This window comes from Pogonomyrmex barbatus, unplaced genomic scaffold, assembly GCF_055798465.1.
Source record: "Pogonomyrmex barbatus isolate J1 unplaced genomic scaffold, ASM5579846v1 scaffold24, whole genome shotgun sequence".
In the NCBI taxonomy this organism is placed as follows: domain Eukaryota; kingdom Metazoa; phylum Arthropoda; class Insecta; order Hymenoptera; family Formicidae; genus Pogonomyrmex; species Pogonomyrmex barbatus.
This window is the reverse complement of record NW_028297121.1, coordinates 88,200-114,569: the sequence shown is the minus strand read 5'-3', so window position 1 is coordinate 114,569 and position 26,370 is coordinate 88,200. Positions and strand designations below refer to the sequence as shown.

The following is a 26,370-nucleotide window of genomic DNA, read 5'->3' as shown; positions in this document are numbered from 1 at the left end:
TCGGTTCGTGAGACAGACTGCCGTGTTTTTTTTACCAGATTCTTTTATCTATTTATTTATTTAACTATCCGTACGTCCATTTTCTACTGTGTCAGATCGACACTGTGTCCGATCGGCACTGTGTCCGATCATTACTGTGTTTGATTGCAGTTACCGTGTGTCCATTTCCTGCTGTATCCGACTAATACTGTGTTTTCAATGTGTCCGATTTTCACTGTGTCCAATTTCAATCACCTTGTGTCCGTTCCTTATTATGTTCGTTCGGATCTATGTCCGATCCATTTAATCTGCTATGTCCGATTTATTCTGTGCGCAACTGAGACTTCCCTCTTAGAATTTGATTGGTTTAACCGTTATTAAGATCCGGTAATTTCGGATGCTCGCATCTCGCTAACTCGCGTAAAGTCACACGATAGTGTTTTCGATTGACTTGACATCCGAGACACTATCGTGTTTTCTGATAGAGGACAAAAGATCGAGCAAGATAGCATATTTGTCCTTTTTCACATGTCCGATTGGCGGTCGATGATGTCATTGTGTTTCGCGACGAATTTGACAATTGCTGATAGTTCAGTTTCGGAATGTAAGTAATGTTTATGTTTATTATCATAATCTATTATCTTGTAAGTTCTAAGAAACAATATGAGTCACTGTCATTTTGAATGCATGTATTTTTCATTATATTGTACTTTTTCGTATGTATATGTTTGTGTTTTTTAATTTTTAATAGTTTTTTTAAATTTACTTAAAATTTGTTGAAGTATTTCAGGATAATGCTTTACAATTTTTTTCTGTATATCTTGAAAATTTATGATATATGTAATTTTAATACAAGTGCAATATGCTCTTTTATACTTTTATTAATACAATTTCATTGAAAAGATGATTCAGTTTTATTAATACATTTTTTAATACTTTTATTATTACAATTTCATTGAAAAGATGATTCAGTTTTATTATTAATTATTAAATATATCTTTTTGATATATTGTTTAAACAAATATATCATGATATGATCAAGAGTTGCACAACAATCTGTACAGACTATAATATCTGAACACTTCTAGCTTTGATTTCGGAAAAAAAGCACAAATGCGTACGTAAAAGAACAATATCAAAATGACAGTATTTATATTGCTTCTTAGAACCTATCTGCAAAATAACAGATTATGGCGCCTAAACGTCACTTACACTCCAAAACAAATTATCACTAACTGTCAAACTCACCGCGAAACTCAACGACATCGGACATCGGACATTGGCCGCCAGTCGGATGCCCGAAAAAGAGCAACAAGCATACTATCCCGCTCACTTTTTTTACTTTCTTACTCTTGTTATTTGTATTTATTAATAATCAGTTAATCAGAATCATATGACATAAGAAGCAAAGATTGTAGTTAGAGATTATGAAATATATATATCTATAAAAATTAATACGAACGAACAATATAATGATGAAGATATAATATAATTTATGCATTTCTTTTGAAATTAGAAAAAGAGAGAAGAAAGATGAATCAAATAAAAAGAATTAGTGTGTTTATTAGATATATAGCTAATGTATCCGTTTCGCTACGGACACGGACATGCACGTGTATTTATTACAATCTTATCGACCCTGTGGATAAATCAGGCATATAAGTCAGGGTCAGCGAACATTAATTGACTAGATTCTACAGTGATTCTGACTTGTCAGTCTAATGATTCATTGGGTCAAGATTAATAGTGACTTTTCGCGACAGACATTGCCGTACAAAGGCGACAACGATAACGACGACGTTTCTTAAAGTAAAAATTTTCAAATCGGACTTTGCGGACAATATCTCCGCTTGTAGAGCACATAGCAGAAAAATAAAAATATTTTTATTATGCAAGTCAAACTCAAGCTATCGATTAAGATAACTCCACTAGAACTTGATCGGTTTAGCCGTTATTGAGATTCGGCATCTCGTCGGCTTGCGTAAAGTCACTCGATAATATTCTCGGTTGACTTGACATCCGAGACACTACCATATCTCCTAATATGAAGTATGTGTACGCGCGCGCACGTATGTGTGGTATGTAAATATATATTGTGTGTAATATAGTATTGTGGCGGTCCCCCGCTCACACAACTAATACCTAGCAGAAACATACACGAAAAAGAATCGTGGCCCGCATGGCGCAGTGGTAGCGCTCGAGACTCATACACCTGAGGACCTAGGTTCGAATCCCACCGCGGCCAACATCTTTTTTTCGTCATCAAAATACTTCATATCGTGGACAACGCTCCTCCAACACCAAGCCGCCACAAATTGGTAACCGCCGACGTGATCTGAACACGCAACACATGCAAAGCAACGCAACACACGCAACGCAACCGCAACCTTCTGCCTTCTCCTTGGCCAATCATCGGACGCACTCGACTTGCCGAGGTCTCGCACACATCTCCCTGTCGACGTCCATACGGCCAGCCCACATTGCAACCGGTACAGACAGCCAATCACTGAACACCCCTCGACTTTCGAGGTTACGCTCACAACCTCACTGTCGATGTCCAAATGGCTCGCCCACGCAACGGAGAAGCAACTAGCGCACAAGAGTCGCAGCGGCAACATGCCCTCCTCACATCGCGCATCACATATCTCCCTGGGCAGACACACACCGGACAACGGGCACACAGAGAAGAATCTCGGAGCTTGTCCACTAAGGGGGGAGTCCTGTGGCGGTCCCCCGCTCACACAACTAATACCTAGCAGAAACATACACGAAAAAGAACCGTGGCCCGCATAGCGCAGTGGTAGCGCTCGAGACTCATACACCTGAGGACCTAGGTTCGAATCCCACCGCGGCCAATATCTTTTTTTCGTCATCAAAATACTTCATATCGTGGACAACGCTCCTCCAACACCAAGCCGCCACAGTATAATTTTAAAACACACTTTTTGACACAAATCAACAAACTCAATCAACACTATTCGACTCTACGAGAAAAGTTAAAGAATGTCGACTAAGTTTGAAGAAATTTATAAATAGGAATGTTGCGTTGAAGAATGTATTTAAAAATTTGCTGCTAGCGCTGATAATATATAATATACACTATGTGAATTAGAGATTTTTAATATTAACAGTGAGTTTGAAAACACAGTCAACATTTAAATGTGTTCTAAACGAAAAGCAGTCTATTTTTGCTGAGCTATGTAAAATATACGCCGTTTATGAAATGTATTAAAGTTCAGAATAGAAGCACTTATTGTAATATTAAGAAAAATTGTATTGAATCAGAGATTCTATATTGCTTTATGTAAAATCAGATATTCTTTATATAAAATTAGACTAAAAATTTAAATATAATTATTAATAATATAAAATGATAAAATATCTTTTAAAAAGTATCTTTTAAAATATCTTTTAAAATATCTTTTAAAAAGATTGAAATTGATATACAGGGTGTTCCGTAGCAATAGCATTATCATTTATGAGAAGATAGACGGGAGCGAGATAAATCAAAATGTCTCATATCATTTTACGATATTCGCAATAATTTTCGAGTTATTAAATATTAAACTTACACAAATAAGAGCCCGCGGGGAGAAAATGCTCGCCTGCCTGACCCGTAGGACGGATAGGAAGCGTGAGCGGTTGCTATCCTTCCCCTCGCCGCGCGCGTCTCATCCATCGCCGAGCGTCGAGTGGTCATGTCGACACGCTGGGCCATCCTACGGATAAATCATAATTACTGTATTCTCTTGAACTGAATAATTTCGTGCTCAAATAATATTAATTTATACGATTTTGTAAAAGATTGTTTTTAAGATTGCTATATAAAGACTGCTTCTAGAGTAACTTTCGACTTTGAATCTAAATTCACCTTCGAAATATTTCCATCAGATCCCGTTATTGAAATATAAAAAAGAGGCATTTTTCAACATATAATGAAGTTTTATTGAAATTAAAATAAAACGTAAATTGAAAGCAAATCAGAAATGTTGAACATTTTTGTTTTTTATATGGTTTTGAATTGATTTTACGTGTTAAAATGTAACCTGTGTCTAGCAATAGTCATCTAGTTTGTTTTCATTTCAATATGCTTGATAATGTTCCTTAATTAATTGGATTTGAAGATGAGAAACCAATCACATTAAATGACTATTTAACTGCTCAATGAAACAATCTAGATGCACTTATTAATATCAATCAACAATACTATCAATATGCTATATTTTAAAAATTCAATCTGACAGAATTTTTCTGGTAGATTCGAACTCAGTGTTTCAAAATACATTAAAAAGATTGTCTTTCTTCGTTGCATTAAAATTGATAAACTAATGTAATTTGTTCTATTATTAAAATGGAGGTGTTTTGGATAGAAAAGAAATATAAATGATTTATTTTAATCATAAAAGCGGATTGTTGTATTGATACTTATTATTTGGCTCATGTATATCAATTTTGTGCACGATCTTTTCTTCCACTACATAATACTTAATAAAATTTTAATCTTAATTGATTTTCTATGCATTTTATGACAGATAATATATTAACTGCAAGCGACGAATTAAATCAAGTCTTTGAGAAGTACACATCTGTCATCGTTCTTGGGCAATCTCCCAAATTTTCTGCGACAAAAGCTTTTAAATCGACTTACAATGAACCATCTCTTCTGGATCTATCGTCTCCCACTGAGACTGTTTCTTGTAAAAGTAGCTTAAATATGCAAACAACATCGGCGGATCATCGGTCAGATATGGATATGCTGGGAGATATTTTCAACGTGTTGGAGAACCCAATTAAATTAGATGCGAGTTTCTTGACGCCAAATGTTATAATGCAACCAATCAGTATTTCGTCCATAAACAAGAAAAGTGAGCATAACTCGTGATTAAGGAAATTTTACTGCTAGAATTAAAGATTTATATATATATATATATATATATATATATATATATATATATATATATATATATACAATATATATGTATATCAAAGTTATATATTACAATTTACATTTGCTGCATATCTCTTTCATTCATTTATTATACATTTATGCATATTGTATTTTTTTATTAAAAACACATAAATATGTGTTTTTAATAAAAAAAATACAATATGCATAATATATAATATATAATATATAATAAATAATATATGTATGTTATAAATATATATGTTATTTAATAAAAAGTACGCGTGCATGCGTGCATGTGTGTGCGTGTACAGCGTATCTCATTTTGAACTAATCGCTTAAAAATCTCAAAAACTGAGCCAAACTGACAAGGAGATGGCAAGAATTGCGAAATACAAAATTGAATGAACTATATAGTTCATTCGAAAGGGGAGGGTATAAAAAGGTCGAGAATATAAAAAGTTAAAAGGGTTTGAATATATCGGCTTTAGTTTCGGAGAAATTTGTATACAAAGTTAGGCATTCGGCTGTACATAAATATTATGAATAGCTCTCACAACCCGTAAAGCGCCGTGGCTGCACAATCTAAGGCTCGCCCGTGTAATCTTTTTTTTCTGTGGCAAGGAGAGTTCGAGACCTCGCAGTGACTTTTTTCGAGACTCTGCAACTTTTTTTTTTTAATAACGACTATATTTTGTCGACAAAATTAATTTTTGTTATTATTTGTAATAAAATAATAATTATACATTATTATTATATGTATTAAAAAAATAACGACAATTTTTATACATTTATTAATGTTTATTTATTTCTTTTTATTTATTATAAAACTCAGACATTGCAGCACAATGTTGTGGGTGAAAATTGAAATAAAAACATTGGAAACACAAATGGATCACGCATCATGAATACTTATATAGATAAGAAATAGATAAAAGAATAATTTGTTTTACACAAACATTTTACATTATATATGTTTGCAGGGAAACATAATTGGTTAACATTATAAAAAATTTCGCGTTTATTTGCCAAGTTTGATGCGTATCAAGCATATTGTGTCATATTTTTAATGTTGAACGCTTAATAAGTAATGTGTTAATGATTCCATTATTTTTATTATTGGCATAGAACAAAGACAATAAACGAATGACTTCTGCACTGATCTATATTCGTGAAAATGCTGATCAGAAATACTACGTATTTTTCAATTCGTGATCTGTGTATGTACTAGAGGTGACAGATATCTGTTGAAGAATGTTTGTAATATACACTGCCTGACAAAAATATGATACAATTTGCTTGGTCAAAGTTGGCAAATAAGTGCGAAATTTTTTACATTAATTATGTTTTTATTTCAATTTTCATCTACAACATTGTGCTGCAATGTCCGAATTTTATAATAAATAAAAAGAAATAAATAAATATTAATATATGTATAAAAATTGTCGTTATTTTTTAATACATATAATAATAATGTATAATTATTAATATTTTATTACAAATAATAACAAATAATAAATAATAACAAATAATAATTAAGTTTGTCGACAAAATATAATCGTTATTAAAAAAAAAAGTTGTCATTGCGAAGTCTTGAACTCTCCTCGCCACAGAAAAAAAAGATTACATGCGCGAGCCTTAGACTATCCAGCCATGCTTTATGCTTTGTGAAAGCTATTCATAATACTTACCGTACAGTTAGCCGAATGTTTAACTTTGTATGCAAATTTCTCCGAAACTAAGGCCTATGTACTCAAACCTTTTTACACTTTTTATATTCTCGACCTCCCCTTTGGAATGAACTATAGCTCATTCATTTTTGTATTTCGCAATTCTTGCCATTTCCTTGTGAGACAAAAATGTTTTAGAAAAAAATTATAAGGTTTTCAAGAGGAAAAAAGATAGTGAATTTTAATTATGGTCATTTATCAAAATTATATGAAGATCTTGTTTTTTTAAACAGAAAATGATATTTTTTGTAACAGATCCTGAAAAAACACTCAATTCTGTTTAGGAAATCTTTAATATACATACATACATACACTTTAATATACATACATATTTCTAATAGTTTATAAGTTATTTAATGAAAAATACAATTTTGCTAATTTTCATCACAATACAATACAATGCGTGCGCAATGTATGCCGTAGCTCGCTTGTGCTTGGGCATGTGTACTTATGGATATGAATGTATGTAAATTTCCGTTTTTAAAGTTCTCTAGGATTAATGACAAAAAATGCTATCTGATCTCTTATAAGATGGGATAAATATCCGTTTTTCTTGGTTAGCATGATTTTCTTGACTCTTACGATTGAAGTGCTTGATTAATATTAGTCTCCTTGTCTCTCACGATAAGATACTTGATTCCCTTTTGCTTTTTACATGTGTAGTCCCAAATAAGAAGGGAGGAGATAATCGTGCGTCACGACGGGGCCCGACCACGAAACAGTCGTGAAAACTCGTAATTATTTTGCGAAAAAATACCAGCCAGGAATCGAACCTGGATCTCCTGCTTACTGGGTAGGCATCTTATCCTTTCGACTACCGAGACATGTGATGATATTTATCGCAAACAACGTGTTTAGAATAACACGTCAACAATACAATGATACATACACATATATATATATATATATATATATATATATTACAATATACATATATACATGTATTCTTTCGAATCCCCACGATCGGTACTCCAGAACGATGTTGGTCTCTCACTCGATGGATGCAGGTCGGACCGCAGCGGCGACACCCTCCAACGCCATTGGCAAATATACAAATAATCCTCCTGGTGCCGCCAATGCTCTACCGCTTACGCTTGTTCGATCCCATCACTTCTCAGTCGCCAATGTCATCGAAATTACACGGTTTCTCTCGTTGCAAAGTAGAGCCGGAAAAACTAATTATTCCCTCTGAGTGAAGCGCGGCGAAGCCGCATTTTTTTTTCAAACAGGCGAAGAGAGAACAATGGGTCTCCCTGCAGGGCGGCAGGAGAGATTGCATCAAGCTCGAGTCCCCGAATCATTAATTATATATTCAAAAAATTTCCTTATTTTCTTGTTTATAAGTGAATGATTTGTAAATTTTAAATTTACAATTCGAAGCAAGACTTTGCAGGAAATATTTCTGCAGACCACATGTATTCGGTCTTTATATATCATTTCTCATAGTTGATGATTGAACAAAAACGGTATTTTTTAAATAAATTTATAAATTTATATTTTTATAAATTTATATTTATATTAATATAAAATATATAAAAAGAAATTAGGAGATGTCAAATTGGTGACTATAATATCGGTTACAATATCGATTCTTCACAATTTATCCATCTATTGGAAAATATCTAATCTAAATAAACATCTATGTTTCATTCATAACGAGATGAAACATCATGCAGATACTATATTTATTACCTAGTATATAAATCAATATTTTGTAATAAATTAGATAATTTACTTGCAAAAATCTGAAACATCTTTTAACATTTATTATTTTACGAAAAAAGAAAAGCTTTATAAAATAGCCATTATTATTCCACATTCCATTTTGGAAATCTATTTATCTATGCTAAGGATTTACAGATGTTTAATAATAACAATTGTGATATAATTTAATTGCTTTGTAGCATATTCCGAGTATGTCAAATTCAATTTCATGACTTTTCATACATTATACGACGATAAACTTTATGCAATATAATGACGATGATCCTTAAGTTCTCATCGTTCTAGGAATGATCGTCATCAATCCTTATTTTAGTTAATTAGGCATTCTAATTAACAATTAAGCATTCTGAGAAACAAAGAAATTTACGCTAATCAAACATTCCAATCGTGAGCAACAAGGAGATACATGCTAATCAAGTAATTTGATCTTAAGAGACAAAGAAATTCACATAAATCAAATAAAGAGATCAAACATTCATCACATTATCATTATTGATTCTGAAAAAAGAAACTAAGAAAAGTAACTTACATCTACACATACGCATGCAAGTCCAAGCACAGGCTCATGCACACGCATCATTGTGATGGAAATTAGCTAAATCTTATTTTTCACTACCAAATAATTCTTAAATTATAGGATATTGTTCATACATGCCTCAAGGATTTTTTACTCAGAAATGAGCGTTCTTTTAATAATCTGTTACAAAAAATATCAAAAAATCATTAAAGAAAGATAAGAGTAATCTTTATATGATCTTTTTGAACGAATGACAGTAATTAAATTTCAAGGTTACAAAAAATATCATTTTCTATTTAAAAAAACAAGAATAATCTTTATATGATATTTTTTAACGAATGACAGTAGTTAAAATTCAAGGTCACCATCTTTTTCCCCCTTCAAAATTCTATAAATTTTATCTGAAACAATTTTGTGTGCCGAGCAGAGATATTCGAATAGATAATTTAAAATGGAACATCTTATGTACAGAATGTAATAAAGCGATTATAGCATATTGATTTTTCGAAAAATTTTTTTGAAAAATGTTTCAACAAAAGTTATAATAAAACAAAAGTTGTTATAAGTGATGAATTACATAGTAGTGTTAATATGATCTCGAATAATGTTGTCAGGGTCATATAAAGATCTTTCTGACATTTTTAAAAGGGAATTTTTTATATTGGATTAGAGAAAAAGTCTTTTTACAAATTGAAGCATAATTGAAATATATTTTTTAAATTGTTTACAAATTTTTTATTAAAGTCAATATGTGCTGTTTTAATCGACGATTTTTTGTCATTTTTCGAGTAGAGCCATTATTCCATCGATGTAGAATTTCTATGATTTCCTGATAAAAAACCGAGATAATTAATTTTCGCAAATTCAAGATCGTAGTAATAAAATATATAATTTTGTAGTAACAAAAGATATTTACAATTTAGCTCATAATGGTAAGTATTATAATAATATTATTGTAGTAACAAAATTTTTGTCATAATTAATATTTTTAGAACTTTCATACGCAGAAAAGTTTTTGATTAAGCAGAAACAAAAATATCCTAAATTATCACAGTTTTGAATTTCCAAATGAAACATCTTCGACATCTTTGCAAGTTATGATAGATTCGAAATATATCTCGGTTTAGTTACATGGCAGCCAACATTAAAAAAAAAATAATTAATATTAAGTAACAATAACACGATCCCCATTTAATAATAAATGATAATAATTAGAGTAAAGAAATAGGGCGGTAAACAATGCGCAATTAACTTAATTCTTCATTTATTCTTGAATATTCAGATATTTCGGTTCTAAAGGTTGAACATCCTCAGTAATACACCGATAAAGATTTGAAAAGCCGAATTCTATCGTGGTGCAGCAAATTGTCCGTTGCCCACCTCGATTACCAAATTGCGTGAGGGAATCAATTTATTTATATCCCTAAATGGCGACAAAATGCTAGTTTAAAGATCTGGAATTATATAGTATGATAGAATAAGTGGATAACATTATTATCATATGTTATCCACTTTTCATTGCCCGTTATCAATCTTTTTAGAAAAGGCTCAATTTTGTTTCGTTTCAGCAGCGATTCGCAAATGAAAATTCGATCCATTAAATTTCTTATTGTCAAATCATGTAGCATCCAAATATCGAACTTCTTTGTATATCCAGTCTTACGAAAGTACCCCAAAACTGTTTGATTAATGTTTGCTCCTTAGTTATATTATAGCTTTTTCACGATGATGATTTTCTTCAATTTTTTGGAAGATTTCATCGACATTTTCCATAATAGGCCGATCAGAATGATGTGCATCTTTGATATCGAAATTTCCATCTCGAAATCGGCAAAACCAATTCGCTATTCTTTATTTAGAGCATTTTCTCTATAAACACGACAAATTTTTTCTGTGGCTTGCGCAGTGTTCTTTCCTTTTTTATAATAAAAAAATAAAATGTTTCGGAAATGTTCCTGATTTTCACTCATTTTCAAATTTGATTGAATGCGTCAGTATCGTTCAAATCTATGATCTATTTATTTCAAAATGTTATATGAAATGGCACTTTTCCAATGATATATAATCTAACACGTCACACTATAATAGCATGTAAAAAATCGACTAGATCTCCATCTGTCGGCTATATGTAAAAAAATTTTTCCTAACACAATAAATAAAAAATTTTTTTTCTATTTATCTGGAAAGCTTTCCAAAACACTTTAATAAACAATTTTTTTATTAAGTTTGAGTTAAGAGTTAACTTAAAAGTTATAATATTGTCGGCATTAGCATTACGAAAGGCGTGGAGATTACCCACATAGATTTATGTCTTTTGTGCATGCATGCGTGCGTGCGTGCGCGCGCGTGCGCGCGTGTTAAGTATGTATGTAAGTAATTAAACGAGAAGTGCGCTGTCATTCCGGAAAAGACATCTGTTGCGAAAACGTTTCGGAGCATTCTAGAGAAATCATAATCATAACGAAATGTCAAAATTTGACATATCATACGAAAGAGGTTGTCTGATATGTCAAATTTTGACACTTCGTTATATGATTATGATTAAATACAACGCATAGGCACTTATCTTCTATGCTTAGATATGATTTAATTAATGAAATATTTCATTATCATTGTATTTCAACGTTATTTATATCGATATTTAACACATGTCGCAATATCTCGTTATTGAATTGATATTGATATTTTGTGATATGTTCCAGTATTAATTACACATATGTAATTTACAAATGGGTTTCGTAAAAAAGCAAAAATAATTTCTCAATAAAAATATAATATCAATATATCATATCAATATATCATATCAGTATATCATATAATATATTTGTATAATAATCTCGATTGACATTAAGAGGACCCTCGTAGTAGTGCCTTGTTATAGCATCATACCTGAGCGCGCGAAATGTTGGCTCTTTGATTAGTCGACTTTAATCACTATTAATTTAAAAATTATTATAGCCTCGGCATTTTTATATTAGAATTAGAATTTTCGTCTTATTTTTAAGTCAGGAATATGTCATAAAAATTTCGGTCGCGAGTTGTGGGACATCCTGTATATATATATATATATATATATATATATATATATATATATATATATATAAGTATTTTAAATTACATTGTTGTTTCACATGTTCTCGTGATTATAATTTCTTCTGTAATTGGTTTTTCTTTTTTTGATATAGATTTTAAAAGAAACCTGAACAATCCGCTACTCTTTCATTACTATTTTGTTCCAAACGGAACATCTAGTCTTAATATTTTTATTCTGTTTATTAAGAATGCAGAAGCTGTGCCACAAGAGGCATGTATTTATATTCCTCAGACTTAATCTTTGTTGAGTCAAAACATTCTTCGCAAATTTTTTTCCTTGGTGTTGAACTTTGATAAAATATAGCTTATTAGATTTTCTGTTTCTATTATACTGTATATATCCCTACTATAATTTTAATTCAAGATTTCCTAATAATTTTTTAAAATTCTCCATTTTTTTCTGTTGCTTTTGCATCTTAAAAAAAATTAATTACAATTATGTTTATTTTATTAATTTATTATTTTTAATTTACTTACTTTTTCTTGCTTATTTGATAATTTCAAAAATTAATCTATGTACGTTCCTGTCGAAGAATGGGTTGGTACTAAATGTTTCTTTCATTCGACAAAGCTCCTCGCCCAAGACACATCAGTGTAGTAAAGTACAATATAGTAAATATTGAAATAAAAGTTTTGAGTAATTATTTACATTAGGGGACACAGCTCCGATGACCTTGATCTTGATATATGTTATAGAGATGAGGATACTGATCAATTTTTCCTTAAGTAGTAAAATATAGTATAATATAGTTAGTAAATATAGTTAGTAAATTTTAAGTTAATTGGAGGTAGTATGGTATAATAGTAAGTTATAAGTTAATTGGCAGTCTCGTATAATTTTTGAGATATACTTATATAAATGTTAGTAAATTATTACATTAGGAAACAAAACTCTGATAATCTTGACCCGGACATATATTGTCAAGGACATTTTCCTGAGTAATAATCAAAAGATTTTAATTAGTAGTTATCGTTTATTAAAAAGTTATATACAGAAAAAATTTGAACAATACGTTAATTTTTATCAGTGTATCAACATATAGATTTGAATTGAACTTCGTGCAAAAAATTGTAAACTTATGTGGAACCTCGCATTAAAATGCTTGGAGTAGTATGTTCCGCCTCCCTGTGGGAGAAGGGCTCCATTACGAAAGGTCTAATCTTTTTTTTTTTTTTTTTTTTTACCGTGAGGAAGTACTGTTACGCACTAATTTCGCGGATGTTTGGGCTCGCCCAGGAGAGTGTGGGACTCGGACCGCAGTTACGCGGCCCCCTATCCACTAAAACCTCACGGTGCTGTCCAAGGCACATAAATTGGAGCGATCGGGGAACACTGTATACTTCCCGATCGCCCCGCGCCCGCACTCCCTTTCGGGGCGCACTCCTCCCAGTGGGGGAGTTGCCTTGTCCCCCACTATATTCCCTTTGGGAGATGGACTATTCTCCCCTCCTTTTTAGAGGGGGGGAAGAATGAGGAGGGGTGAGTGGCACCAGTCCACTCCAGCCTAACATTCGCATGCGCAGGGGAGGACCCGGCCCTCCTCCTCCGGCGCAGATTCCCAGAGCAAGGGTGCAATAGGGCCGTCACGTATGTGGTCCCTCCCAGCGCTGGTGGTCCTCACTGGCTCGGCCTTACAGACCGAGCCATTTAGTTAGGGGGGAAGGGGGCTCCACCCCAGGGGGGTCAGTCAACCAACGGGGGAGCCGTTGGCGTCATTGTAGCCGGCCCCGCAGTCCCCTCCTTTCTCCCCATCGGGGGGAGGCAGCTCCTCCTTCCTCCTGCGCTGTTCCGCCTCCTCTTTCTGCGACATCACATGTTCGCAGAAGGAGGAGACCTCCTTTCAGACATTCTCGCTGCCGACCATCTTATTGATGACGGCCGACAGTGAGAAATTGTTGCTCAACATTGGGGCGAAGATACCGCGCTTGTCCTCCTAGGCGGAACATTCAGCGAATGTGTGCTGCGCGATGTCCTCGCCCGCCGTACAGTGCGGGCACTATGCCATACGCTCCTTCCCGATTCGGGTTGCAAGTACCGGTCAAAACTCCCATGGCCGGTCAACATCTGTACCAATTGGAAGGACAAGCCCCCGTGGGCCCTGCCGAATCATTCCTCGAGGCAGGGCTGGATGGCCTCCACAATCCGGGCGCCTGCGATGCCGAGTTCATGTAGTCAGGTTTTCCAGCGTTTCACGATACGGCGTCGCGCCTCCTGACATATTGGTTCCACGGTCCTAGCCGTAAGGACTCCCTCCCGAGCCTTCAGCTGGCGGACACGCCAATAAACTTCGGCGTGCTCTGCCGCCAGCAGGTCGATGGGGGGCGTCCCGACCAGGACCGTGGCCGCCGCATGTGACATTATCCTATAGGGCCTCGCCAGGCGCAGCGCGATTCTGCGCTGCGCCTGCCTCATTTGGCGAGGACTCTTGCCTCCTGAACCCCCATCGGCCATCCATGGTGAAGCCCAGGTATTTAAGGTGGGACTCCACCTCCACAGGAACTGTTCACGAGAGATCTAATCTAACCCAACTCGTATTGTAGTAGTGGTAGTATTGTAGTAGTTAAATATTATTATGTACCACATCATCATTATGAAAAATTATAAACCCATGTGGAACCTCGCTTCACATTGAAGTGTATTGGAGACAGTGTGTTCCGTCCCTACGGGGGGGGGGGCTCCACTACTGAAAAGTCTAACCTAACCTAACTCGTATCATACAATGATAGTCAAATATCATTGTGTATCACATTATCATTGTGATATTGTGATGTGATCATTGTGATATGATCAAAAGAGTAGCCATTCAATACATTATAAACTTAATATATTTAATAAATTTAATATACATATAACACATTATAATACAATATAAAGTTATAATAAAATTTTAATCTATAAAAATCTATAAATTTTAATAGATATAACTTAACCATATCAAAAAAAGCATTAATACGATCGTGAAAATCGTCAAATTTTTTTTTTTAACATAAATTTAGCTTAATAACCTATATAATGTTCTTTACGCACATCAAATCATGGGATATTGCTCCGCGTTTCTCGTCATATTTGTTCAACATGCTGCGTATGGGTTCTATTATCCGGATTCACATAATTATATTTGTGATTCACAGTTTCGTGAATATAGTTCTCGTTTTTCAAACAGTCATACGACTTCCGGGCGAACAATCGGAAATAATTGTGGTACCCGGCTTAATCCATTTTTTAATTACAGTTAACAAAGTGTATCAGCAGTACGATCAGGAACTGGTTCAATAAATAATTTTTTAGATCCTCGTTTAAAACTACCAAATATCCATTGACCAGTAACTAAGCGGCCTTTATTATGTTTCTGTTTGCCTTGTTTCGTCTCATTTATTTCAACAATTTTGCCTTCTCCCCCAAGAGATTCACTGTTATTATCAATCCATTTAACATAAAGCTACAAAATAAATATCAATAATGTTGTTGTAGCCCGGATTGAGTTAGAAGATTGTAATTAGGGAAAGTCGGGTTCATCGAGCCTTAGGAGTTAGAACTCCGAGCAGGATCGTAGGTGGAAGGTTCTTTTGGTCAAATATTATTACTCACTTTTGTTAAGTAGCTGATTTATTGGTACGACTGCTTGACAATGTTTCGTGTGAATCTCGCTATTATTAATAACGACTGGCCGTGACGAAATACAACTGCCCTGTATTGTGACTATCCCCTCTCGGTCCGCTAGCGACCGTTTTTATAGTATTCTAGTAGTGTCGCGTTATCATGCTAAATCGGACCATATATGATCAAAACGGCGTGCTCTCGCAAATTCCTCATTCGCGCTCTGCTTTGAAATTTGCGGAAATTTGCTTTTGCATGCTTGCATTTCCGGCCGGCGTTTCTGTAGCAGTTATTCTGAGATTCAAGAATGATCGTGAGGATAAAATATAATATGATAAGTGGCAAAAATAATATAAGAAGTAATTTGAGCTACAACATCCCTCTCTCACCGGGAAAAAAGAACGGAATTTTTCGCATTACAATTCTTCAACCCGATACATTTATAAAATTTTAAAATCGTGAACTTTCGTTTCTTCACTATTTTTATTTACATTTTTTGCTTTCTTTTTTCTTATAATTACACTTATTATTCCTATTACAATTATAATTATTAATATTCCGTTGAAACCAACGGGGTAGGTAAAATGTATGGGCGTTTTGGAACATGTTCGGCTCCTCATCTAGTTGCTTATTTAATTCATCTATTTTTGTGCTTAATCTTATTAATTCTAACGGGTCTTTTATTATCGGTCGCAGTTTTATTTTTTCTGTGAGCTGTTTTGCACCTTTGATGTCCTTCGATATTAACGTTAAATTGTATTCCGGTAAATGTGCTCGTACATAGCGGGTTGCTATCTGTCGTCGCGTGACTATCATTATTTCCGTCGTTAATTTACATCGCCATTTAATTTTACTTTACTTATACCATTTATCTCTAGTTTTCTTGCTTTCGACTTATCACATTGAATTTATATTTTTTGATTTACTTGTGCGGAATATAGCCACGCTTGTGATTCCATTAGCGTTAACCATAATGAGGTATCAGAAATTATACGTCCGCAATTCTTGAGCTGTTCGGGCGCGTTTATATAAATTTGCATTTCGCATGACGCATCCGTACCTATGTGATAAACAGGAAAATCTCGTTCACACATGTAAGTTTGATCGTTTTGCACGCATGCATTTAGTTTACGCTCTTCCAATAATATATAATGATGGTTTTCTTTATCTACTGCTATTAAGGCATGATTTACCCGTATGAATGAAAAGATATTCGCGTGTTCGCGTATCGGGAACGGTATTGGTTTTTTTTATTTGAATATCGAGAAAGCGATTACTGGAAATCAGAAGATCGTGTAGATATCTGTTTTATCGTAGCGTTTATAGTCACATATTTCTGGATAGTGCGCCAATTTCCTATACTAATTTTAAATGAAAAGTGTTATCCTTTCGTTTGCTGTGTCATGACTTCTTGCAATTCCCTTATGATATTCTCGAGCGGTAATAGGCGGGTTTGCACTATTCTGTCTTTTGCTAATGATAGATAGTCAATAGTGTTCTCGACATCTTTGATCAGGTCCGTGATTATTGTCTTTAGTATTAGTAAATTTTCATCCATATCTTCTCGCTACGTGTATTTTGCTAATTGCAATTCCATTCGCGCTGTTACATTTTTTAGTCGATCTTCATTATAACTTATGGTTTTTTCTAATCCATCTATATGGTCTATTGTGGCGTTGATAATTTTTATCTGCTTTCTTGCATCATGTTCTAAGATTTGTTAGTTGTTTCGCAATAACTGCATTTGCTCGTCTATGTGTAGTGTGTCATCAGCATCCATCGTATCAAATAATGTTTTGCTCATCGTACCAATCGCATTTAATAATCCTCTTTTGCTGTCACAGGCTTTATATATGCTTTGTAAGCATGCTAATAGTGTCGTCAGTTTCTCGTTGTCTCTATGCAGTACTTGCAGGATATTTTGGCAAATAAATCTGATTGGTCCAATAATATTTTTATATGGTCCGTCCGTTCTAAGTAATCTTGTAATTGCTGTGCTCGTATTCCTAGAGCGGTAGTATATAATTTGATAACTAACTTCCATGTAGTTTGTACCCAATTCATAAATCCGATTTCCTCGAAATATATATAAAATATATATCCCAGGATGATGGAAAAAATTTTTTATTTATTTTCTCCTGGATTTCTTCAGTGTCTATGATGGCCCAAAATTATTCTGGAATTATAATAAGGCTTCTTAAAAATTTTATTGCCATTGTAGCGTCGGAACTGACGCGTATATTCTTTTCCTTCACGAGATATGATTACTCTTATTTTGTTCTTCACTATATCTCTTCTTAGACTCTAGTGTCTATCTTTTGACTTCGAGATATCCTTTTCAAGAGGTCAAGATTAGCACCTGCTTATCCGCCCTTTTTATTATATTAATGTTAGTTGTTTTCCGTGGGTTGTTGCTAACGGGTACTTTTGACGATGTCTCCTCGCGACGCTAGTTTCTTTTTCGATAGTTCGCCCGTGCGCGACGCTCGCGAGTTAAATGAGGAGGGAATAGTAAACAATTTGTTGGACACAAACATTTTTGATGCAGATACGAAATCCTATGTTTCGGATAGTGCTAGGAGTGCTATCTCAGGATTCTGGGGAAGAAAATATTTGACGCGAATATTTCGCTATGTTTCGCGGGAGTCTCCTTCACGGACTATTTGGTGCATTACGACGTCGAACGCAGTGATACCCCGATACCACCAAGTTTTTTGCTTACAGACCCTTTTATTCTGAGAGTTTTTTTGGTGGTGAAACGGACGATGCCAAGTCCGTGTGATCATCGGAGTCTGCCCGTTTTATTATTTCTCTCGGGCCCATTGATTTTTCGGAGGAGGCTATGGTTCCTGGTGAAGATTTATTAATTGATTTTCCAGAGGAGGAGAAGTTTAAAAATCTCTCCTCTCTTAATTAACTCGGGATTAACTCTTCCATAGTTACTTTAGTTTTTCGCTTGTTTTTTGTTTGTTTTAATGCAAGCTAGTTTTTTTTGTGTGTAATGCGCAAGTTATTCTTAATGTCTATTTTTGGATATTCTCAGGCACTTCCTCGGAACTATTTTGGTGAGTCTTTTTTATTTCTATTTTTTATTTATTAATTTTAGTTTTTCACGAATGCTTTCGATTTGCATGCACGGTTATCGTACGGCGGTCCATTTTTATTTTATAATTTACTTCGGACAGTTTTTCGATAATTATGTACGGTTCGATCCATTATGCTTCTAATTTCTTTAAGCGTCTTCGTCTAACTGTTTCATCGTACAGTAGAACCTATTCGCCTATTTGAAATGTTTTTATCCTCGCGTTTCGATCGTAGTACTGTTTCGATTTTATCTTGTTTTACACATTCTCTTGTTACTTGGTTCGTTGCACGGATCTTCTCTCGTAATTCTTATACGTAATCGTCATACAAATAAGTTATCTTCGGCGGTTTGATCAGAGCTATCGGTAGTTCCGCCCGGTGCCCGTAAATTAATTCAAATGGTGTGAATTCCGTCGCCATGTGTGACGTTATATTATAAACATTGCATAGCCATTCGCCCCAATCTGTTTGGTTCTCATTTTATGTAATGTCGAAGATATTCTGCCAAAGTTCTGTGTAAGCGTTCTAATGCTCCATTACTTTTGGGATGATAGGCTGTTGTTTGAATTTTCTCGATCTTCAACAACTTGCATGTATTTTTAAATATTTCACTCATGAAATTCCTGCCTTGATCAGTTAAAATCTTTTCAGGAATCCCGCGTTCGGCAACTATTTTGGTGACAAAGGCTTTTGCCATCGTATTTGCTTCTTGATTCTCTATCGGAATCGCTTTACTAAATTTCGTTAAATTATCTTGAAAAGTGAAAATATATTTGTTTCCGGCGTTCGTAATGGATAATCCGACTATATCAAGCGCACATCGTTTTTCGAACGATTTTTTCGGCGTGTCGGTAATGACCATTGGCAGTTTTTTGGTTTAATTTATTTTTCTGACAGAGTTCGCATTTATTAATCCTCCACGTCGCGCGTTATACGCGCCAATTATGTAATAGTTTAATTCGATTCAGAGTTCGTGCGATTCCTTGATGCCTCCCTGTCGGCGCCCAAATAAGAAGGGAGGGTGTGCGTCACGGCGGGGCCCGACCACGAACCAGTCGTGAAAACTCGTAATTATTTTGCGAAAAAATACCACCTCAGCCAGGAATCGAACCTGGATCTCCTGCCGGGCAGGCATCTTATCCTTTCGACTACCGAGGCATGTGATGATATTTATCGCAAATAACGTGTTTAGAATAACATGTCAACAATACAATGATACATATATATATATATATATATATTACAATATACATATATACATGTATTCTTTCGAATCCCGACGACCGGTCATGATATTCATAAAGTATTTGCTTTTCTTCTGCGGTATATTCTCGTTTTACTTCTTCCTCTCTTTCGTCGTCATCGTTTCTCTTTTCGTTGTGTGCGATGGTGTTTAACTGTGAGTCAAGAGTAATCGGATCTACTTAGCACACGTTTGTATTTCCTTTGCCTTATGAATAATTTTGTAATCATATTCTTCTAGCTTGAGTGTTCACCGTATCTATAGATCCAGATCTGTAACGCTGAATAGCCAAACTAATGATCGATGATCGGTGATTATTTTAAATGTCCGTATACGATCGGAAGTATTTAACTCCCTATACTATCGCTAAAAGCTCTTTCTCAGTCGTATTATAATTTCGTTTTGCTTTATTTAATACTCTGCTGGCATAAGCTATTGGATGATCCTGACCTATCCGTCCTTGTGATAATATTGCTCCGATGACACAATCGGACGCGTCGGTGGTTACAAAAAATTCTTTAATAAACTCTTGATAATTTAATATTGGTGCCGTAATTAATTTTTCTTTTAGTGTCTGGAAAGCGTATTGTTGCTCAATACTCCAATTAAATTTTTTCTCCTTTTTTGTTAGTTTTGCTAGAGATTTAACAATTTTCGAAAAGTCTTGAATGAATTTTCGGTAGTATCAGGCCAGTTCTAGAAATGACTGTATATTTTTCACCTTTTTTGATGTCGGAAGTTTCTCTACCGCTTGCAATTTACAGGGATCAAGTTGTATCCCATTTTCCATTGTAATAATATATCCTAGATGAGTAACTTTTTTTCTGAGAAACTCGCATTTACCCGCTGAACTTGAGATTATGGTCTCTCAGTCGTTATTTCAGTTAATCGTTTATTGTGTTCGTTCAATGTCGCACTGTATATTATTATATCGTCAAGATAAATTAGACATCTGAGTCCTTGAATTCCGGTTAACACCGAGTTCATTAGCGTTGGAGTGTCGCGGGCGTGTTTTTAAGTCCGAACGGCATTCTATTAAATTCATAGTGTCCATACGGTGTAGAAAAAGCCGTTTTATTTTTATGTTCTTCCTTCATAGGAATTTAATGATATCCGGAGGTCTAACGTTGAAAAATACTTTGCATTTCCCAGCTGATCTAGAATGTCTGTTATATTTGGTAGTGGAAAAGAATCTTCGATTGTTAGATCGTTTAATTTTCGAAAATCTACTACGATACGTAGTTTTTGTTTTCCAGGTGTATCCACCTTTTTGGATTACTACTAGCAATGGCGCATTCCATTGACTCGTATTGTGACGTATTATTCCGTCATCTAACATCTTTTCAACCTGCCGATTTACTTCTGTTTTATGTTTTTCCGGCAATCTATAAGGTCGCACATTTACAGGCGCGCTATCACTACGTGTATTTATTTCATGTGCTTGTCGTAGTGTAAATCAGTGGATCGTTCTCTACGTGAAATATGTCGCAGAAGTCAGAGCATATCTGTGTTAAAGTCTTCTTTTCTTCGTGATTTAGATGTTCTGTTCGTAGCAATTTTTGTAAGCATTCCTGCTGTGTACCATACTGTACAGTACGGCCGTCGCTCTCGTGTAATGTGAGCATCTCCACGTCACCCGGCTGTACGGCGTCTAACGTTACATTCGGCTTAATTTCAATAGTTTTGGTAGTTGTATTAATTATAACTGGACAGATATAATCATCGGGTTCTACTAGGCAACTATCAATAAATACTCCTTTTCTTCAGGTTTCACTATTCCAATCTGATTTTGACTAGTAATAGCTTGTACAATGGTTTCACTGCGAGGCGTTAGAATATATTTCTGGTGAGAATGCAATTTTAGATTTACGCTGTCTATTCGCAATATTTCCTTTCCGTGATTGCATTTTGCTCGATGTTTCTTTAAGAAGTCTATGCCGAGAATTCCTTCGTAAACGACCGGGAAGTCATCTTTTACCACATATTAGGTGTACAAAAAAGTTCTGAGCTTTTTTTGTAAAATTCAATCTTTATTCAAAAACAAACAAAAAAATATTAATCAGCGAAATATTCCCCGTTTGCATCAACGACCTTTTGCCATCTTTTGGGTAGCTTGCGAATTCCTTGATAGAAGCTCACCGGCTTCGAAGCGATAAAGTCATCAATGCATTTTCGTATCTCTTCAAATCTCAAGAAATGTGTATCAGCCAAATGATGCTGCAGCGACCGGAATAGGTAGTAATTAGAAGGCGCCATGTCTGGGCTATACGCCGCGTGAGGGAGAAGTTCCCAGCCTAACGCAAAGATATGGTCCTGAGTCGCTTTCGCAACATGTGGTCGAGCATTGTCATGAAGCAAGATCACTTTACGACGTCCTTGGCCAGTAAATGGCCTCTTTTCTTCTAATGCATCGCTCAAATTGGTCAATTGTTGTTGGTAACGATCTGCCGTGATTGTTTCACCCGGTTGTAACAACTCGTAATACAACACACCTTTCCAATTCCACCAGATACAGAGCAAAACCTTCTTGGTATGGATATTGGGCTTTGGTGTCGATGTCGAAGGTTGAGCAGGATCAACCCATGATTTTTTACGTTTAGGGTTATCATAAAGAATCCACTTTTCATCGCCTGTAATGATTTTGTGCAGAAAATCTTTTTTCCGGAACTTTGAAAGCAAAGTGAGTGCAGTGTCACGCCGACGATTTTTGTTGTCTTCGGACAATTCATGCGGGACCCATCTGCCTTCCTTCTGAACCTTTCCCATCGTATGTAAATGTACGGAAATGGTTTGCTGTGTAACGCCAAGCTGTTTTGCAAGCTGCTTTTTAGTTTGCGCAGAGTTTATATCCAGCAGTGCTTGCAATTCGTCCGTTTCAATCTTTTGAGGGCGTCCATCGGTTCATTTTCAAGACTGAAATCTCCTTGGCGAAATTTTTTTACCATCTTTTACATGTAGTATGACTTACAGCGTTTCTCTCCATATGCAGCACAAATCATTGCAGTGCCTTCAACAGCATTTTTCTTCAGATGAAACGCGAAGTAGATGGAAAATTGAATATGCTCTTTTGTTATTGCCATCGTGAACACTACTGATTTTTGAGGTTATGTGCATCAAATGCCAAACCATATGGCATTTTAGAAGGCCAAATGTCAACGCTTTAAAACCGCAAAAGAGCGGGAAGATATATAAAATTTAAATTGTTATTTCGATTGTATGAAATCTAAAGCTCAGAACTTTTTTGTACACCTAATACATGGTGTATCTTATTTTCTCATTTCTGAAGATGATCGTAGCTCGAATCTTGCCGAGAGTGTGAATTTTGTGTTCTGTTACGCCGGTGAGAGCTATTTGTTCCTCTCGTACCTCTGGTGTATTCCCTTTTAAGTTTCCAACTTGAACAAGTATTAGGGTAGCACCCGTATCCAATAAGAAATTCATTTTTCCTTTTTTGATTTCCTTTATTGGCAAGATTATCAGATCTAGAATAGCGCTGACTCCTGCCTTGCTGATTATCTGAACTATTTGATACTCTCGCGCGGCTCGCATTGTTCTTATCTTCCTATTTTTCTCTTCTTCTTTTTTGCTACTACTGAATGACAATTCTGCATCTTCTTTGCACGTTTCGTTTTCTTTTGCTCTTATCGTAGTATTTACTTGTCCTCTTGCTTCTTTCTCTTGTTTCGGTCGTCTTACTTGTTTTCTCTCTGATCCATTGGGTTTTGATCAGCATTCCTTTTTATCGTGTCTCGCCTTTTTACAATTTACGCAATATTTTTCCGCAATATTATCGCGTTACGCCGATGGATTTTTCGGCTCTGGAAAATCGATAAAGAAAATCGATTCCTGTATCTACTAGTTCGACAATCTCGTCCGATATGTCCGATTTTTCCGCATCTTTGACATTGCGATAATTTATTTTCGCAGGCGAGTGTGCGTACTGTATTCGTTTTTGCATGCCCAAAATTTTCCATTGGTCCTTTAAATTTCTCTTCCGCGCTCGCGCCAGCGATGGCATTTTGCAACGTTGTATAATGTTGTGATCGTACCAATAGCTTTATATCGTCCAATAATCCGAGTTGAAAATTGCATAGAGCCTGCTGCTGTATGATTTCCAAGATCACTCGTTTACTTTCTGTTGTGTTATTTCGACCTTCTATCATGGACTCGTATAGCTCCATAGCTAGTTTGTCCGTACACAATCCGAACGCTCTTGCCGATTCTCCGTTTTTTTGCTTTAGCGTATTGAACTCTAGTTGCAAGTGTGGGTATTTTTCTTGCTAAGATAGCAAATTTCTAGCTTTCTTTTCAACTGAACAAAGTTGCGTATATCTCGCGTTTGAAAATCAGTCATAGCTCTGCCTTTTAGTTTAGTGCATAGTATCGCTTCTAGTAGTGTTCTAGTAGTGTACTAGTTTCTTCCATCGAATTCGTATTTTTCATAGCGTATGATGCGGCACTCAAGAATTCTGGTAGCTTATGAGAGGTTCCATCGAATTCCGGAATCATATCGCGAGCTTCTTTTAATCGTAGATATCCCATTAGGATCGCGGGTCGGTTTCATATGTCTTCGAGTGTTCGTCCGAAAGTTATGTCTAACGGTTCGTCACGGGGTTGTTCATTAGGTCATTGTGCGAATCGGTTTTCGTTATAGTCGGTTCGTTATGGGAAAACCGTAATTTCTAGTTGACCCATTCGTTCTTGTAGCGCGCGAATTCCTTCTAGCAACACGTCTAATATTGATTCATTGTTCCGTTTTGATTGCTCTACCCTTCTGCGCGAGGGGCCTGCCGAAGCTCTAAGAGCGTTCTATCTCTACTTCTGCGCAGGTTATTTTTGGTTCCCGAGTTTCCTCGCTACGAGGTGTACGTAATTGTCGTGCCATGTTTCTATGATCGAAGTTGCGTGGAGCCGTGTAATATTTTTCCGGATCGAAAACGCTATTGTCATAAGATGTTACCGAGAAACTCTCGAGAGCGACAACTCTCTCCGTTGTGAATTTTGCTCTCGTTTCCTTCAAAACGTCTCGTTCTGGGATGCAGTCTGTGTTCGTCCATTGGTTCCGGTATTAGGCTCTCGTCTATGTCGTTGAACGGAAATACTCGTTCGATAATTATGTGTGGATGGAGCACTGGCTCAGGTAAGCTCTCATTCGAATGTCGTGTTTCTAAATTTCGATGCACGCTATCGCGGATATCACGGCTTCTTGGACTAAACGCACGAGAGTGACAGGATTTTGCGCTCTTTGTGTTCGCTCACAGTATAATCACGACATATTTCTAAGGGGTCGATTTCTATTTATTTCGCCGTCCGACATCAATGCTTGCTTATACAATTTTTATTGCGATACGATTTTTTTTACTTACAGTATCGCTGCTAGTTTCATGCTGCTTCGTTGTCATGTATTGTTGTAGGTAGGTGTCTTCTCTGGTATCACTGATATGCCCTCGTTGGCTGCTCTATCGGATGTCCTTGTCGACTGATGTTACTGTACGTTGGACGATGCTGGCTCGCTGCTCTGCTGCCGCTAATAGCTATAAGGTATTGTCCTAAGTCGACACTCAGCTATTCTTTTCGTATTCTTCCGATTGTAGACTTGCTATTTTCTAACGCAACCTTTTCTGTCCGCCTGTTTTTCACAGGTCTTGTAATTCGAGGAAGTTTTTTCTTCTGCCTGCAGTCTTGGGGCTAATATTGCAGGTCTTATGAAAGTTGAAAAGTTTTTTTCATTTTCTGCCCGTTTTGTCTGCTAGGGCTTACCCTCTATTTCTGCTGGCTCGGTTAACGATTATTCTCTCAGATTGTGAATCGTGGGATGTCGACAATCCCACCGCTGCCACCAAAATGTTGTAGGATTAGGTTACAAGATTGTAATTAGGGAAAGTCGGGTTCGCCGAGCCTTAGGAGTTAGAACTCCGAATAAGATCGTAGGTGGAAGGTTCTTCTGGTCAAATGTTATTACTCACTTTTGTTAAGTAGCTGATTTATTGGTATGACTTCTTGACAATATTTCGTGTGAATCTCGCTATTACTGATAACGACTAGCCATGACGAAGTACAACTGCCCTGTTACGTATTGTGACTGCCCGCTCTCGGTGATTTAGCGGCCGTTTTTATAAAATTCTAGTAGTGTCGCGTTATAATGCTAAATCGGATCATATATAGTCGCGCTCTCGCATATTCCTCGTTTGCGCTCTGCTTTGGAATTTGCGGACTTACTTTTGCATGCTTGCATTTCCGGCCGGTGTTTCCATAGCACCGGCTATTCCAAGATTCGAGAAAGATCGTGAGGATAAGATATAATATGATAAGTGACAAAAATAATGTAAGAAGTAATTCGGGCTACAACAATGTAATGGAATGTAATAATGAAATATGTATTTAAACAAAATACTTCGCAACAAAAATTCATCCAGTCAACAATTGTTTTAGATGATAATTGAAGTTCTTGCTCCAAAAATGTTGTGGTGGTCTAATCATTAAAAAATAAGTGAT

The 26,370-nt window shown here is 35.6% G+C and overlaps 1 protein-coding gene across 5 annotated transcripts in view; it reads left to right on the top strand.

Moving 5' to 3' along the window:
• The window catches only part of Gga (ADP-ribosylation factor-binding protein Gga), a 184,999-nt gene that overhangs the window by 70,481 nt on the left and 88,148 nt on the right, over positions 1 to 26,370 (top strand). For all 5 annotated transcript variants that reach the window (XM_089078598.1, XM_089078597.1, XM_089078596.1 and 2 more), the window contains exon 6: positions 4,512 to 4,844. In XM_089078598.1, coding sequence (XP_088934724.1) covers positions 4,512 to 4,844 — 333 coding nt within the window. The remainder of the gene's footprint in view (positions 1 to 4,511; positions 4,845 to 26,370) is intronic.